This window comes from Lampris incognitus, unplaced genomic scaffold (genome assembly GCF_029633865.1).
Source record: "Lampris incognitus isolate fLamInc1 unplaced genomic scaffold, fLamInc1.hap2 H_6, whole genome shotgun sequence".
NCBI classification, from domain to species: Eukaryota; Metazoa; Chordata; class Actinopteri; order Lampriformes; family Lampridae; genus Lampris; species Lampris incognitus.
Window position 1 is genome coordinate 132,091 of NW_026611081.1, and position 17,681 is coordinate 149,771.

The 17,681-nt window shown below is 46.0% G+C and overlaps 1 protein-coding gene across 1 annotated transcript in view; it reads left to right on the plus strand.

Moving 5' to 3' along the window:
* cacna1fb (calcium channel, voltage-dependent, L type, alpha 1F subunit) overlaps positions 1 to 17,130 on the plus strand; it is a gene marked incomplete at its 5' end in the record, with an annotated part of 128,982 nt that extends 111,852 nt beyond the window's left edge. Inside the window, 7 exons of the mRNA XM_056301732.1 lie at positions 3,422 to 3,563; positions 3,657 to 3,805; positions 6,045 to 6,157; positions 6,335 to 6,518; positions 7,816 to 7,878; positions 15,860 to 15,963; positions 16,873 to 17,130. Coding sequence (XP_056157707.1) covers positions 3,422 to 3,563; positions 3,657 to 3,805; positions 6,045 to 6,157; positions 6,335 to 6,518; positions 7,816 to 7,878; positions 15,860 to 15,963; positions 16,873 to 17,130 — 1,013 coding nt within the window. The remainder of the gene's footprint in view (positions 1 to 3,421; positions 3,564 to 3,656; positions 3,806 to 6,044; positions 6,158 to 6,334; positions 6,519 to 7,815; positions 7,879 to 15,859; positions 15,964 to 16,872) is intronic.
* Positions 17,131 to 17,681: the final 551 nt, after the last annotated feature.

Sequence of the window (17,681 nt, forward strand, 5' to 3'; positions counted from 1 at the left end):
CAGAGTGAACACACCTCCATCCTGTTTAACGTGTTCTCTCATGGTTCAGATCCATGTTGGACTGTGATCCTTATGCGATGTCAGAGTGAACACACCTCCATCCTGTTAAACGTGTTCTCTCCTGGTTCAGATCCATGTTGGACTGTGATCCTTATGTGATGTCAGAGTGAACACACCTCCATCCTGTTAAACGTGTTCTCTCCTGGTTCAGATCCATGTTGGACTGTGATCCTTATGTGATGTCAGAGTGAACACACCTCCATCCTGTTAAACGTGTTCTCTCCTGGTTCAGATCCATGTTGGACTGTGATCCTTATGTGATGTCAGAGTGAACACACCTCCATCCTATTAAACGTGTTCTCTCCTGGTTCAGATCCATGTTGGACTGTGATCCTTATGTGATGTCAGAGTGAACACACCTCCATCCTGTTAAACGTGTTCTCTCCTAGTTCAGATCCATGTTGGACTGTGATCCTTATGTGATGTCAGAGTGAACACACCTCCATCCTGTTAAACGTGTTCTCTCATGGTTCAGATCCATGTTGGACTGTGATCCTTATGTGATGTCAGAGTGAACACACCTCCATCCTGTTAAACATGTTCTCTCATGGTTCAGATCCATGTTGGACTGTGATCCTTATGTGATGGCAGAGTGAACACACCTCCATCCTGTTAAACATGTTCTCTCATGGTTCAGATCCATGTTGGACTGTGATCCTTATGTGATGGCAGAGTGAACACACCTCCATCCTGTTTAACGTGTTCTCTCATGGTTCAGATCCATGTTGGACTGTGATCCTTATGCGATGTCAGAGTGAACACACCTCCATCCTGTTAAACATGTTCTCTCATGGTTCAGATCCATGTTGGACTGTGATCCTTATGTGATGTCAGAGTGAACACACCTCCATCCTGTTAAACATGTTCTCTCATGGTTCAGATCCATGTTGGACTGTGATCCTTATGCGATGTCAGAGTGAACACACCTCCATCCTGTTAAACATGTTCTCTCATGGTTCAGATCCATGTTGGACTGTGATCCTTATGTGATGTCAGAGTGAACACACCTCCATCCTGTTAAACGTGTTCTCTCATGGTTCAGATCCATGTTGGACTGTGATCCTTATGTGATGTCAGAGTGAACACACCTCCATCCTGTTAAACATGTTCTCTCCTGGTTCAGATCCATGTTGGACTGTGATCCTTATGTGATGTCAGAGTGAACACACCTCCATCCTGTTAAACATGTTCTCTCATGGTTCAGATCCATGTTGGACTGTGATCCTTATGTGATGTCAGAGTGAACACACCTCCATCTTGTTAAACATGTTCTCTCATGGTTCAGATCCATGTTGGACTGTGATCCTTATGTGATGTCAGAGTGAACACACCTCCATTCTGTTAAACATGTTCTCTCATGGTTCAGATCCATGTTGGACTGTGATCCTTATGTGATGTCAGAGTGAACACACCTCCATCCTGTTTAACGTGTTCTCTCATGGTTCAGATCCATGTTGGACTGTGATCCTTATGTGATGTCAGAGTGAACACACCTCCATCCTATTAAACGTGTTCTCTCCTGGTTCAGATCCATGTTGGACTGTGATCCTTATGTGATGTCAGAGTGAACACCTCCATCCTGTTAAATGTGTTCTCTCATGGTTCAGATCCATGTTGGACTGTGATCCTTATGCGATGTCAGAGTGAACACACCTCCATCCTGTTAAACATGTTCTCTCATGGTTCAGATCCATGTTGGACTGTGATCCTTATGTGATGTCAGAGTGAACACCTCCATCCTGTTAAATGTGTTCTCTCATGGTTCAGATCCATGTTGGACTGTGATCCTTATGTGATGTCAGAGTGAACACCTCCATCCTGTTAAATGTGTTCTCTCCTGGTTCAGATCCATGTTGGACTGTGATCCTTATGTGATGTCAGAGTGAACACACCTCCATCCTGTTAAACATGTTCTCTCATGGTTCAGATCCATGTTGGACTGTGATCCTTATGCGATGTCAGAGTGAACACACCTCCATCCTGTTAAACGTGTTCTCTCCTAGTTCAGATCCATGTTGGACTGTGATCCTTATGTGATGTCAGAGTGAACACACCTCCATCCTGTTAAACGTGTTCTCTCCTGGTTCAGATCCATGTTGGACTGTGATCCTTATGTGATGTCAGAGTGAACACACCTCCATCCTGTTAAACATGTTCTCTCATGGTTCAGATCCATGTTGGACTGTGATCCTTATGTGATGTCAGAGTGAACACCTCCATCCTGTTTAACGTGTTCTCTCCTGGTTCAGATCCATGTTGGACTGTGATCCTTATGTGATGTCAGAGTGAACACACCTCCATCCTGTTAAACATGTTCTCTCATGGTTCAGATCCATGTTGGACTGTGATCCTTATGTGATGGCAGAGTGAACACACCTCCATCCTGTTAAACATGTTCTCTCATGGTTCAGATCCATGTTGGACTGTGATCCTTATGTGATGTCAGAGTGAACACACCTCCATCCTGTTAAACATGTTCTCTCATGGTTCAGATCCATGTTGGACTGTGATCCTTATGCGATGTCAGAGTGAACACACCTCCATCCTGTTAAACGTGTTCTCTCATGGTTCAGATCCATGTTGGACTGTGATCCTTATGTGATGTCAGAGTGAACACACCTCCATCCTGTTAAACATGTTCTCTCCTGGTTCAGATCCATGTTGGACTGTGATCCTTATGTGATGTCAGAGTGAACACACCTCCATCCTGTTAAACATGTTCTCTCATGGTTCAGATCCATGTTGGACTGTGATCCTTATGTGATGTCAGAGTGAACACCTCCATCCTGTTTAACGTGTTCTCTCATGGTTCAGATCCATGTTGGACTGTGATCCTTATGTGATGGCAGAGTGAACACACCTCCATCCTGTTAAATGTGTTCTCTCATGGTTCAGATCCATGTTGGACTGTGATCCTTATGCGATGTCAGAGTGAACACACCTCCATCCTGTTAAACGTGTTCTCTCATGGTTCAGATCCATGTTGGACTGTGATCCTTATGCGATGTCAGAGTGAACACACCTCCATCCTGTTTAACGTGTTCTCTCATGGCTCAGATCCATGTTGGACTGTGATCCTTATGCGATGTCAGAGTGAACACCTCCATCCTGTTAAACATAAAGTCAGGGTCTCTCCGGTGACTTCTCTCAACTCAGAGAGATGAGGACAGAGATCTGTGCCTTCGACACATGAAGTCCACATGAATTCCATGTAACTGTTCACTCAGGTCACATGGATGAAGGACCACATACACAAGTCAATCAAACGGAAACTGTTTGAAACTGGTTTTGGTTTAAGATGCAGTTTGAATGTTAATAAAGATCGTCTGGTGTTACTGACAGAGTCGTCTTCTCTGCTCCTGCAGGAGAGACTCCAGAGAGCAGTACTCCCCAGTGTCTGGTTTCAGGAGTGGACAGGTGGACGGAGAAATGGAGGGATACGGAGGAGAGCAGGGTTACTATGGCAGAGAGGAAGACAATGAAAGCATCACCTCCAGAGACAGGTAGACAGGCAACAAGACAAGCAAACAGGCAGAAAGAAAGAATAACATCTTCTCTGCTTATCTGACTGACTGACGTATGTGTGTGTGTGTCAGAAATTACCCTGATGACCCACCTGTGTACAGAGACCACTATGATGGCCACACCTTTGGACACTCACCTTACAGCAACAGTACCTATGGCAATGGCTACAGTGACAGCAGGAGGACTGCCCGGCGACGCCTACTCCCTGCTACTCCCACAGGTGACGACAGAGGCTCAGAACCAGAATCATGTTTATTGGCCATGTAGGTTTGCACATACATGGAATGTGACTCTGGTTCTGTGGCTCTCTCAGTGTACTTAACATAGAATAACAACACTACAACACAACAGTCTTCACATATATACACAAGGACTGACTTATACAGGTGAAGTAAGAGGTGATGAAGTGCAGTGGTGCAGAGAATATATCAGAGATGCTGAAATACATGTTAACAGGTCACTGACACATGCCTGAAGTAGATGGACATGACAGAGCGTACCAGTATACATACAATGTGGGGGGGCAATGAACTTCGTGAAGGAAATAATGCGACCAACACGTCATAAATGCTGACATGACGCGTACCATCATGAGACGGTCATGATGACTGCTCATGGTCATTTTAGGTAGAGCTTATCATAACTTTCTTTGTGCAATTGATCTAAAACCCATTTTAATGCAAACATATGTAATTTTAGGAGCACTCAGGGAGCAGCAGGTCTGTATCTTTTTTTCCCCCCACAAAGTTATTAAACTTTGAAAATCCAAAACTGTCAAAATGACGGGCTTGGCCGGACCTGGGGTGGGATAGCGACACCGACCAGAGTACATGATGAAGAGTCCCGTGGTGAATAGAATGGTTCACAGTCAGTGTAAAAGGTCTCTAAGTGAGGCCTGCATGACTTCTTCAACACTGTGACATCCGTACACCGACCTTTGTTTGTATAGACGCATATGCCACCACCCCGTTCTTTCCCCAATAGCTCCGTATCCCGGTCCACCTGGAGGAGTTAGAACTGTGGCAAATGAAGTGTACTGTCTGTGTGATATGCTCACTAAGCCAGGTTTCAGTGACACACAAGCCAGCAGCAGGAAAAGTGCGTTTTTTTCGTTTAGGAGTAGCAGTTCATCCATCTTGTTCGCCAGAGAGTGGACATTCACCAGGTGGACTGAAGGAAGCGTGGTTCTAAATCCCCACTGTCGCAATTTAACGAGTGCTCCGGCTCGCTTACCTCTTCAGCGTCTCCGTCGTAGTCCACACAGGGCTGTACCGATCAAGACCTCAGCAACTGCCGTTAAAACTTTCAGTTGAAGTCAGTAAAAAAGTTTGTTTAGTTTGTCCAGTGGACAGTTGGAGACTTAGAAGTTCTTCCTGCTGTATGTGATCAGGGAGTGACTGGGGAGTGATCAGGAAGTGATCAGGAAATGGGCGCTGGAAACTAAACAAACAAACACTAACAGAAAAAGTACAAGAGAGAGCAGAACCAAGTCCACAGCGCCATCTGATGACAGTTGCAGTCTGAGCTGGACTTAAATACAGCACGCTGCTATCTGTTAGCTGTGTCAGTGTCTGTTAGCTGTGTCAGCGTTTGTTAGCTGTGTCAGTGTTTGTTAGCGGTGTCAGCGGTGTCAGTGGTTTGTTAGCGGTGTCAGTGTCTGTTAGCTGTGTCAGCGTTTGTTAGCGGTGTCAGTGTCTGTTAGCGGTGTCTGTTAGCTGTGTCAGTGTTTGTTAGCGGTGTTAGCTGTGTCAGTGTTTGTTAGCGGTGTCAGTGTTTGTTAGCTGTGTCAGTGTCTGTTAGCTGTGTCAGTGTTTGTTAGCGGTGTTAGCTGTGTCAGTGTTTGTTAGCGGTGTCAGTGTCTGTTAGCTGTGTCAGCGTTTGTTAGCGGTGTCAGTGTCTGTTAGCTGTGTCAGTGTTTGTTAGCGGTGTCAGTGTCTGTCAGCTGTGTCAGTGTTTGTTAGCGGTGTCAGTGTCTGTTAGCTGTGTCAGTGTTTGTTAGCGGTGTCAGTGTCTGTTAGCTGTGTCAGTGTTTGTTAGCGGTGTTAGCGGTGTCAGCGGTGTCAGTGTCTTGTTAGCTGTGTCAGTGTTTGTTAGCGGTGTCAGTGTCTGTTAGCTGTGTCAGCGTTTGTTAGCGGTGTTAGCTGTGTCAGTGTTTGTTAGCGGTGTCAGTGTTTGTTAGCTGTGTCAGTGTTTGTTAGCGGTGTCAGTGTCTGTTAGCTGTGTCAGTGTTTGTTAGCGGTGTCAGTGTCTGTTAGCTGTGTCAGTGTTTGTTAGCGGTGTCAGTGTCTGTTAGCTGTGTCAGTGTTTGTTAGCTGTGTCAGTGTTTGTTAGCTGTGTCAGTGTCTGTCAGCTGTGTCAGTGTTTGTTAGCGGTGTCAGCGTTTGTTAGCTGTGTCAGCGTCTGTCAGCTGTGTGTTAGCGGTGTCAGCGTTGTCAGTGTGTGTTTGCTTTGTGTTGCAGGTCGGAAGCCATCGTTTAACATCCACTGTCTAAGAAGACAAGGCAGCAGCGACGACCTGCCCATACCAGGAACATATCACCAGAACTCACCCCCATGTAGGGCACGGACACAGGTACACACACACACACACACACACACACATACATATATATGTGTGTGCAGGAACATACACACACGCGCAATACAGTGCAGTACCCATAATCCTGTAGGAAAGTAATCCTTTCTTACAAGTTTAAATTTGAATGTATTTTTCTGTCAACCCTCAACCCCTCACCTCCTCCTCCTGCAGACTTATGGAGGCTATGAGTCTCGCTCCTCCTCCAGTCGCTCCCCAACAGGCTCCTCAGCCTCCTGGGCGAATCCCTGTCCCCGCCGCGGGCGTCTCCTCTATGCTCCTCTCATCCTGGTGGAGGAGGAGGGCAGCGCTCCCTGGGCCAGAGTAGAGAGCAAGAAGGGAGGTGTAGGTGGAGGAGGTGAGGATTGCTTTCAAACATCTGTTAGTAGAAATCATTCACTGTATTCACCACCTGTCACCATTTTTCATCGCAAACAAAACTTAAAACACAAACCCAAAGCCCCTTCTGCTAAAACCAAACCTCAGACCACACACACACACACGCCACTGAATCCATTCACACACCTCTAGAGTGTTACTCACGAGCTTCATACAGTGGCGTATGTTGGACTAATCAAGATATATGGATGAGACTGAGTCTGTAGGTCTAGTTAAAGTGTGTCGGCCTAGTCAGAGTATCAGGATTCAGGACTAAGTTATTGTCATCTCATTCATGTACTACGTACACCAAAAAGACGACATGTCGTTTCCCCCAGCCTACACCAGTGCAACACAAAAGACAAAAAAAAGATACAAAACGAAACGACACCACCAAAAACGTGCAAAAACAGAGAGAACAAAGCGAAAAAACAAAACACAGTCCAAACATTTCAATGTCTAGAGAACGAACACCAACCAGGATGACTGTCGGAACCGCCGGTCTGCATGGGCTAGCAGTTAGCTTAGCCCGCCCCACTTCCACGTCCTGTCAGACTGCCCTCGATGCTTCCTCTGCGGGCCCAGCTCCAGGCAGGGCTGTGGTCCCTGGGCCCACCCGACACAGCAGACCAAGCTCTCCCAGCCGATCCAACACCAGCTCTCCCAGCCAGAAACCTTTGATACACCTTCCCGCACTCCTCATGACAACACAAACAGATACGCTGCCAAAAATACTGCACAGTTGACGCTAGGCAAGGATACCGCCAGACTGCCCTCGGTGTTATTGGAACTGCCAGTCTGCCTGGGCTAGCAGTTAGCTTAGCCTGCCCTGCTTCTGCATCCTGTCAGACTGCCCTCGGTGCTTCCTCTTCGGGCCCAGCTCCACGCAGGGCTGTGGTCCCTCGGCCCACAGGACACTGCAGACCAAGCTCTCCCAGCCGATCCAGCACCAGCTCTCCCAGCCATCAAACGAAATCGACGATCACAGACATAATTCTTCACACGATTGACACAAACTCAGACTTAGACATGGATCAAGACACTGCATAATCGGAACTGGGTCAGGCTGCCGCAAACGTGAGTTCACCCCGCTGTTTTCCCACACCGGAAGAATTTTCTATGTAGGGCATATGTAGGACTAGAGTCCAAAAATTCAAGAGAAGAACAGGTGAAACTGGTGACATCATCATGACTTATAACATCAAGTCAAATGGCATGGCAAGGATACCTGAATGTTCTCATTATGCACTGGTATCTGTTACATCCCGTCTCTACAGGTGTCGGTGTGACGGGCGCCACCTCCAGACCAGGCTGGTACGGTGGCCCTGCAGGAACATCAGGTAGGAGGGATGTTATTGGTAGGATTGATGGGCAGACGATGTTCTATTGTATGTCGTGAAACTAAAGAGATTCAGTGATCAGCCTTGAAGAAAACTCAACTCTCAATGATGACTGTCTGGTATAAACCGATCAGCCAAAACATTAAAACCACTGACAGGTAAGTGAATGACATGGATTATCTCGTTACCATGGCACCTGTCATGGGGTGGGACATATCATATATATATATATATATATAGAGTGCATCTGGAAAGTATTCACACCCCTTCACTTTCCCCACATTTTGTTATGTTACAGCCTCATTCCAAAATGGATTAAATTCCCTTTTTTTCTCATCAATCTACACACAATACCCCATAATGACAAAGTGAAAAAGGCTTTGTAGAAATTTTTGCAAATTTATTAAAAATAAAAAACTGAAATATTGCATGTACATAAGTATTCACACCCTTTACTCAGTACTTGGTTGAGGCACCCTGGCAGCGATTACAGCCTCAAGTCTTCTTAGGTATGAAGCTACAAGCTTGGCACACCTATATTTGGGGTATTTCTCCCATTCTTCTCTGCAGATCCTTTCGAGCTCTGTAAGGTTGGATGGGGAACGTCGCTGCACAGCTATTTTCAGGTCTTTCCAGAGATGTTCAATGGGGTTCAAGTCTGGGCTCTGGCTGGGCCACTCAAGGACATTCACAGACTTGTCCCGAAGCCACTCCTTCGTTGTCTTGGCTGTGTGCTTAGGGTCGTTGTTGTGTTGAAAGGTAAACCTTCGCCCCAGTCTGAGGTCCTGAGCGCTCTGGAGCAGGTTTTCATCAAGGATCTCTCTGTACTTTGCTCCATTCATCTTTCCCTCGATCCTGACTAGTCTCCCAGTTCCTGCTGCTGAAGAACATCCCCACAGCATGATGCTACCACCACCATGCTTCACTGTAGGGATGGTATTAGCAAGGTGATGAGAGGTGCCTGGTTTCCTCCAGACGTGACGTTTGGCATTCAGGCCAAAGAGTTCAGTCTTGGTTTCATCAGACCAGAGAATCTTGTTTCTCATGGTCTGAGAGTCCTTTAGGTGCTTTCTGGCAAACTCCAAGTGGGCTGTCATGTGCCTTTTACTGAGCAGAGGCTTCCGTCTGGCCACTCTACCATAAAGACCTGATTGGTGGAGTGCTGCAGAGATGGTTGTCCTTCTGGAAGGTTCTCCCATCTCCACAGAGGAACGCTGGAGCTCTGTCAGAGTGACCATCGGGTTCTTGGTCACCTCCCTGAGCAAGGCCCTTCTCCCCCGATTGCTCAGTTTGGCTGGGCGGCCAGCTCTAGGAAGAGTCCTGGTGGATCCAAACTTCTTCCATTTACGAATGATGGAGACCACTGTGCTCTTCGGGACCTTCAAAGCTGTAGACATTTTTTTGTACCCTTCCCCAGATCTGTGCCTCGATACAATCCTGTCTCGGAGGTCCACAGACAATTCCTTTGACTTCATGGCTTGGTTTCTGCTCTGACATGCACTGTCAACAGCGGGACCTTATATAGACAGGTGTGTGCCTTTCCAAATCATGTCCAGTCAAGATGTAGAAACATCTCAAGGATGATCAGTGGAAACAGGATGAACCTGAGCTCAATTTCTACAAAACCTTTTTCACTTTGTCATTATGGGGTATTGTGTGTAGATTGATGGGGGAAAAAAAGGAATTTAATCCATTTTGGAATAAGGCTGTAACATAACAAAATGTGGGGAAAGTGAAGGGGTGTGAATACTTTCCGAATGCACTGTGTGTATATATATATATATATATATATATATATATATCAACACAGATACAGGAAAAAAAAGTTTTAATGCATAGCCATACAAGCTTGTTTCGTGCGTTGCGAACTCATCAGCTGCTAATGTGGTTCGACAAAGAAACATATCATCTTAGAATCATCATCTTAGTTTGCCCAGTGTCACGCCCCTAATTTCGGTTGGACAGCAACCAATCAGATGAGGAAACATTCAAACTACAACAACCAATGGGGTAAGTACTTACGAGGCACACCAACCAATGGAGGGGTAGAAAACATTACAACCAATGGGTTAAGGGACTGGGGCTTGTTTTGAAAAGCATTTAGAAATGGCGTACATAAAAAATATAGCAAGGTAATTTATGTAAATCATATAATGGGGTGGTGTGAGGGCACAGTTGGAAGGACAGGTAGTTAAATATATTAAAAAAACGAATAAATGTTATATGTGTATCATCTAATGGGGGGGGGGGATAATAAAGACATTTTACTTATAGTTACAAAGGAGATATGTTTTCAGTGTCTACAGCTGGTGGCCAATTTGTTTCTATTATTCAAGGTGGACATATCAGGTCTGCAAATAATAAAATACTTCTCTGCCAAGCACAGGTCACATCTTTTACCTCTAACTGAATAGACAGAATAACCGATATTCTTGTTTGCCGTTGCATTTCTTGCATGTTAATTTCTGAAGCTACTCATATGGGCGTTAAACTTCATTTTAGAAGGGCCCTCTGTTAGTCCCACATACGTGTCCATATTGTAGTTGTCTTTTGTCACCAATGCCTGGTAGATGACTCCCTCTGTTTAGCATGTTCCTTCAAGAGGACAGGATGTCTTAACACGGCAGTTGCAGTTGGAGGTGTTGGGTTGCGGTGAGGGGGTGTGTGCCGTGGTCATGATGCTTGTGTTGTGGGATGAAATAACCTGCTGAACATCTGGCCTGCAGCTGTAGCTCATTTTGACTGTGTTCCTGTTGAATAGTTTTCTCAATAGATGGTCTGGGGTAAAGCACTCATCCAAAGGCTTGGAAAATAGTTTTCCAATATCACAGGCCACACCATGTCGCTGTTGGGAGGATTATACCGGGTGATGTTCCGCCTCCTGCTGCGGTTTTTTTTTTTTGTTGCTGGCTGTCGCTAGTTGGTGGTGGATTGTACTTAAGTCTGAAATCATATCCAGATGTTTGTAAGGCTTCCTGGTATGGGGGGGGGCTGCTTCATTAAAGATGGCTTCGCTGGATGATGAGCATGAGAGTCTTTTGGGGATGATTGCTTTCTCTGTGGATGTACTGCAGTATATTGTTGGGCTTCATGTAAGGCCTGTATGTACCATTTCTAAGGTCTAATGAGGTGTTGAGGAAGTCAATCTGTTTTTTGTTAGCTTCAATTGAAATGTTTAGTCCACTGTTTGCAGATATACTACATATTTTCTTTTTTATTCTCTCAACTTCTCTTGCTGGTTTGTTGCAGACTGCCAGCCCGTCGTCTCTTTATAGCCCGACGTTGATGTCCAGGACCTGTAGTTGGGACAAGTACAAGCCCACTAGCTCACAAGTCTCTGCCCCGTCGAAGCTGCCCATGGTCACGTCAAATTTGCTGTTACCTTGCTTTTGCCATGGGATTCCCTTGCGATATAAGATTGACTCTTTAGCATGGGCTGTTATGGCTCTGTCTTGGTTGGATATTTTGGTGAATGCTGAGGCAAATTCAATAGCTTTGTCTAGCTCTTTGGTTATGGAGGGGTAAAACTCACAAATATCGAAGCATATGAACGTATGCCTGCTCTTGTCATCTATGTCCATAAACCATTTCAATATTTGCGTCGTAAGTACCCACCCCATTGGTTGTTATAGTTTGAATGTTTCCTCATGATTCTTTGTTGAAACACATTAGCAGCTGATGAGTGTGCGACGCACGAAACAAGCTTGTACTGCTATTTATTAAAACTTTTTTTCCTGTATCTGTGTTGATATTCCGCTCTTCATTAGTTGAGCACTTATAACACCATTGATGGTTTCGGAAAAAAACTATATATATATCGTTACCATGACACCTGTCAAGGGGTGGGACATATACAGTGCTGCTTGAAAGTATGTGAACCCCTTGAGCAGTTTAGATGTTTCTGTTGTTTTACCATGGTTTTCTTATTCTATCATCACCAGTTATGTATGAAATGTCAGATATATGTTTATCAGTTGCATGTACTTGTTTAGTGGGACTTGTTTAAGTAGCCCAAAAACTACATGAAACATGGAATTAGTGTATGTGCAAAAGTAAGTGAACCCCCAGCTGCATTGGTTAAGTCAAGCAGGTAACAGACTGTGGTGAAACACATTTGGGTGCTTAATTAATCATTTAAGCAGACCAATGAAAGGAGACATCCTTGGGAAAGGGTTTGGCCTGCACTAATTAAAAGACAGAGGAAACCAACCAAACCACTGTGGTCCCATACAAATCAACAATGCCGAGAGCAAAGGAGATATGCGAGGACATGAAGAAGAGGGTAGTGACAGCCCATCAGTCTGGGGAGGGATATAAGACCATCTCCAAGAGATTCCAGCTCCATCCATCCACTGTAAGACATATAATTTACAAATGGAGGGCCTTCAACATGACAGCAACTCTGCCTAGAAGTGGACGCCCATCAAAACCATCACCCAGAAGCACCAGAAAAATAATAAATCAGGTAAAGGCCAACCCACACATCACCTCTAGAGAGTTGCAGACCTCTCTGGTAGCATCTGGGACAAATGTGCATGCGTCTACAATCAGACGGAAGTTGAATAGCCATGACATTCATGGGAGGGTTGCTAGAAGGAAGCCTCTGCTCTCAAAAAAGAACAAAGCTGCCCGTTTCAACCTTGCCAGAGAGCACTTGGACAAACCAGAGGCCTTCTGGAAGTCCATTCTCTGGACAGACGAGTCCAAAATAGAATCATTTGGTCACAATCAAAACCAACATGATTGGAGAAAAGCCAACACTGCATATGAAGAAAAGAACCTCCTCCCAACAGTGAAGCATGGTGGTGGAAATGTGAAGGTCTGGGGCTGCTTTTCTGCTTCTGGACCTGGACGACTCCATATTATCCAAGGAACCATGAATTCTCCGGCATATCAACAAATTCTTGACCAGAATCTCCTGCCATCAGTCAGGGAGTTGAAGCTGGGACGAAAATGGATTATGCAACAAGACAATGACCCAAAGCATTCCAGCAAAACTACAAAGGAATGGCTTCAGAGAAAGAGGATTCGTACTCTGGATTGGCCCAGTCAAAGTCCGGACCTTAATCCAATTGAAATGTTGTGGCGAGACCTGAAGAAGTTGGTACATACCAGGTGTCCCTCCAACCTCTCTCAACTGGCTGAGTTCTGCAAGGAGGAGCAGGCAAAAAGCCCCATAAGCAGATGTGAGAGACTGGTTAGTGGTTACAGAAGACGTTTGGTTGAAGTGATGGCTGCAAAAGGAGGAGCCACAAGCTACTAGTACAAGGGTTCACATACTTTTGCACATGTTAAATTTTCAGTTTTTGTGAAATAAACCACATTTGTTGAATTAAATAATGAAAATATATCTCTTTTTGTGTGTGTGTCCATTATTTGGAAGGTGTGCTTTACAAATTGGGGTTTGGATGTATGTGTAATAAGCTTATTTTAATGTTTTTTACAAAAACAGTAACCATGTCTGGAGGGTTCACAAACTTTCAAGCAGCACTGTATATATCAATACCATGACATTTGTCAAGGGGTGGGATATATTAGTTGACAAGTAAACAGTCAGTTCTTAAAGTTGATGTGTTGGAAGCAGGATAAATGTGGAAGAGTAAGGATCTGAGTGACTTTGATAGGGGCCAAATTGTGATGGCTAGACAACTGGGTCACAGCATCTCCAAAACGCAGGTCTTGTGGGGTGTTCCCAGGATGCAGTGGTCAGTACCTATCAAAAGTGGTCCAAGGAAGGACAACCAGTGAACTGGTGACGGGGTCATGGATGTCCAAAGCATACTGATGTGTGTGGGGAGTGAAGGCTAGCCCGTCTGGTCTGATCCCACATTAGAGCTACTCTAGCACAAATTGCTGGCTATGATAGACAGGTGTCAGACAACACAGTACATTGCAGCGTAGCCGCAGACCGACCAGATGCCCACGCTGAACCCTGTCCTCTACCGAGAGGGCCTACTATGGCCATGGATCAGTGGAAGAAGGTGGCCTGGTCTGATGAATCAAGTTGTCTTTTATATCATGTGGACGGACGGGTGCATGTGCATATTTACCCGGGGAAGAGATGGCACCAGGATGCACTATGGGAAGAAGGCAAACCGGCAGAGGCAGTGTGACGCTCTGGACAATGTTCTGCTGGGAAACCTTGGGTCCTGGCATTCATGTGGATGTTACTTTGACACGTACTGGCTACCACTGTTGCAAACCAGGTACACCCCTTCATGGCAACGGTATTCCCTGATGGCAGTGGCCTCTTCCAGCAAGATAATGTGTCCTGCCACACTGCACACATTGTTCAGGAATGGTTTGAGGAACATGACAGAGTTCAAGGTGTTACCCTGGCCTCCACATTCCCCAGATCTCAATTGATCGAGCGTCTGTGGGATGTGCTGGAAAAACAAGTCTTGATGCATGCTCAATAATCCAGGTAAGAAAATCCCAGAAAGGTGAATCAGTTCATCTGGACACAATGTTTAGTGGGAGGAGAAACGTTTCATCATCATCTTAAGTGACTTCGTCAGTCTCACCTGACTGCAGGTCCCCCACCCTTAAAAACAATACAGTGACATAATGACCCAAACTGATTGGTGTCATATGCAAATTGCCGTGACCATTAACTAGAGTTTCAATGGACATGTGTACTGTTCACAGAGGATTGGGGAATGGTTGCAATCACAGCATTGTAAGATGGTGACAGATGTACACTTAGCCCCCCCCCCTCAGTTCAGTGATGGTCCTTTCCTCTTCACATAGATGGCCTCTTTGACTCCCCGTTCAAATCAGCGTTCCTCCCTATCAAGGATGTGATCGTCCTCATCCTTGAAAGAGCAGCCACTGGCCTGTAGATGGTGTAGACTGCGTAGTCCTGGGCTGACGTGTTGTGTCATCCTCTTGGCCAGCATCTGTTTGGCTTCCCGATGTACAAGTCATGGTAATCCTCCTGGCAGATGGTGATATATTGCTCTGTTTGGCTGGGGGACCCGATCCTTGGGCTGGACCAACTTCTGGTGCAGCGTGTTTTGGGGTTTGAAAGCAACTGAGACGCAGTGCTTGGAAAATACACATCTTAACTGTTCCGACACTCCTGCCACACACACAATCATCACTGGTTTATGTTTAGGCAGCTGTTGTCCTTCCCCTCTCTTCCATCGGCTGGTGCACTGTTTGGGCGTCTTCCTGGCTTTGACAAATGCCCAGTTAGGATAACCACACTTTTTTTAGACCCCCCCCTTTTCTTTTTCTTTTTTAGTATGTTCTCCCCAGTTGTATCCGGCCAATTACCCTATGTTCCAAGTTGTCCCGGTCTCTGCTCCACCCCCTCTGCTGATCTGAGGAGGACTGCAGACTACCACATGTCTCCTCTGATACATGTGGAGTCACCAGCTGCTTCTTTTCACCTGGCAGTGAGGAGTTTCACCAGGGGGACGTAGCGCGATCAGACTATTCCCCCTCCCCCCTGAACAGGCGCCCTGACCAACCAGAGGAGGTGCTAGTGCAGCGACCAGGACACATTCAGCTTCTCACCCACAGACACGGCCAGCTTACAGAACTTAAAGGATCTTCTGCTAACATCTTGGTGCCAGATACCACAGGACAACTTTGAGGTCTTGTGGAGACCATACCTCCATGGGTCAGAGCTACACAATATTAAGCAGGTGGTTTTAATGTTTTGGCTGATCGGAGTATATTAACAATATATGTAAATAACATTAATTTCTTATTATCTATTATTATTTTCCTATTGCTATCTCATTTTCTTTGTCTTGTTAATGTTACTGCTGCATTGTGCGCTTCCTACTGGCCATCTACTGCACTGCATCTGTCTACACAGCTCAGAACTTGATAATATCACCAAATAGTCTGTATTATATGCAACACATATTCTAGCTGTATACCAGAACCACAAAATGATATTAAAAGTACAGTGAAGGGGTGATGTTGTGTAAGTGTTAAATAGGTAGTTTATATATTTCTGTGTTTCCAGGCCAGGCTCCTCCATATAGGGCCTACACCACCCTGCGGGTCCCCAGCCAGCTCGGCCCTCACTACAGCCAGAAGAGAGGCTCCGCTGACAGCCTGGTGGAGGCGGTAAGAAAAGCCGTCGCCACATGATAAGCAGTCCCAGCTGCTCTGCAGGCTTGGTTGTGTGCAGGACCGACACAGCTGACAGCTACATGACATAGCTACATGACAGCTCATAGAACACTGTAGCCTACATTGCTGGTCATACGTAGCTTTGCTGTTAACAGCAGAATAGGAAAACCAGATCCGGTAGCCCTGTCTGATGTTGCCATGCAATGCCTTTTCATTCTTGGTTGTAGTACAAATTTGAATTAATGTTTTATATCTCAGGAAACTTCGTCACTCCAGGGATCGCTGGTTCGAATCCCTGTGTTGCCTCCGGCTTGGTCCGGCGTCCCTACAGACACAATTGGCTGTGTCTGTGGGTGGAAAGCCGGATGTGTGGGTATGTGTCCTGGTCGCTGCAGTAGCGCCTTCTCTGGTCGGTCGGGGTGCCAGTTTGGGAGGGAGGGGGAACTGGGGGGAATAGCGTGATCCTCCCACGCGCTACGTCCCCCTGGTGAAACTCCTCACTGTCAGGTGAAAAGAAGCGGCTGGTGACTCCACATGTATGGGAGGAGGCATGTGGTAGTCTGCAGCCCCCCCCCGGATCAGCAGAGGGGGTGGAGCAGAGACCGGGACGGCTCAGAAAGAGTGGGGTAATTGGCCAAGTACAATTCGGGGGGTGAAGAAAAGTGTCAAATGTGAGGATTTCATGATGCCCAAGGCAGTGAAGCCAGTAGATAAGGCGACGCTTCTCTCCACTGGAAGACAGTGGCTCCGCCGGCGTCCTGCTCGTGTTGAGGGCTTTACACTCTTCTGTTTACCAGTCAAGGAAAGGGGACATGTTTCAGTGGCTTCAGTATATTAAAAACATTATTACTCTTTCAGTCTGACTGTCTCCATTGCTGCCTGTCTATCTTTCTGTCTGTGTAGGTCCTTATATCAGAGGGACTTGGCCTGTATGCTAAGGATCCGAAGTTTGTGGCCTTTGCCAAACGCGAAATCGCAGATGCGTGTCATATGACCGTCGACGAGATGGAGTCAGCCGCCAGCGACCTGCTGAGCAGAGGAAGCTCAGGGGGCGGGACAGGGGCAGACCTGGGCATGCTCTATAGCGATGAGGAGCCACTCAGGACGGGACGGGATGAGGAGGATCTTGCAGATGAAATGACCTGCGTTACTTCATTCTGACGGATGAACACTGTGGACCATCACAGAAGAGATCAGCGTCAGGAAAAGAAATAAGAGGATTAAACATCCGTTTGTTTGCCTGTTATATTTTCTGGAGAGAGAGAGCAACCGGACAGGAAAAAAAAGAAGGAAGAGGATGAGCTGTCCAACCAGATGATGGTTAGAAGTTGACCAGAGTATTGGCCAATCAGTGACCTGCTCTACTGAAACAGGAAGTTGTCAAATGAAAACAAATCCTTGAGCAAGGAAGGAGGAAGAACTAAAGAGCATGGATTTTTTTAAAGTTGATATTTCCAAAAAGTAAAACTCCATGGAGCAGAGTAAGACAGGAGATCTGAAATGTCAGATAAAAATAATTGCATCTAAAAATGAAAGTGACAGATATATAGAAACCAAGAAGAGCGAGAGACCAGTAGGAATCCATATAGTGTGGGTTAAACCAGGCTAACCTCTCGTGGGACTAAGCTAGGCTAGGCTAATGCTAACCCGGGGTGGAGGAATACAGAATAAAAGTTTGATTTAATGTTGGGAGGAAGGAACGAGAGATGAGA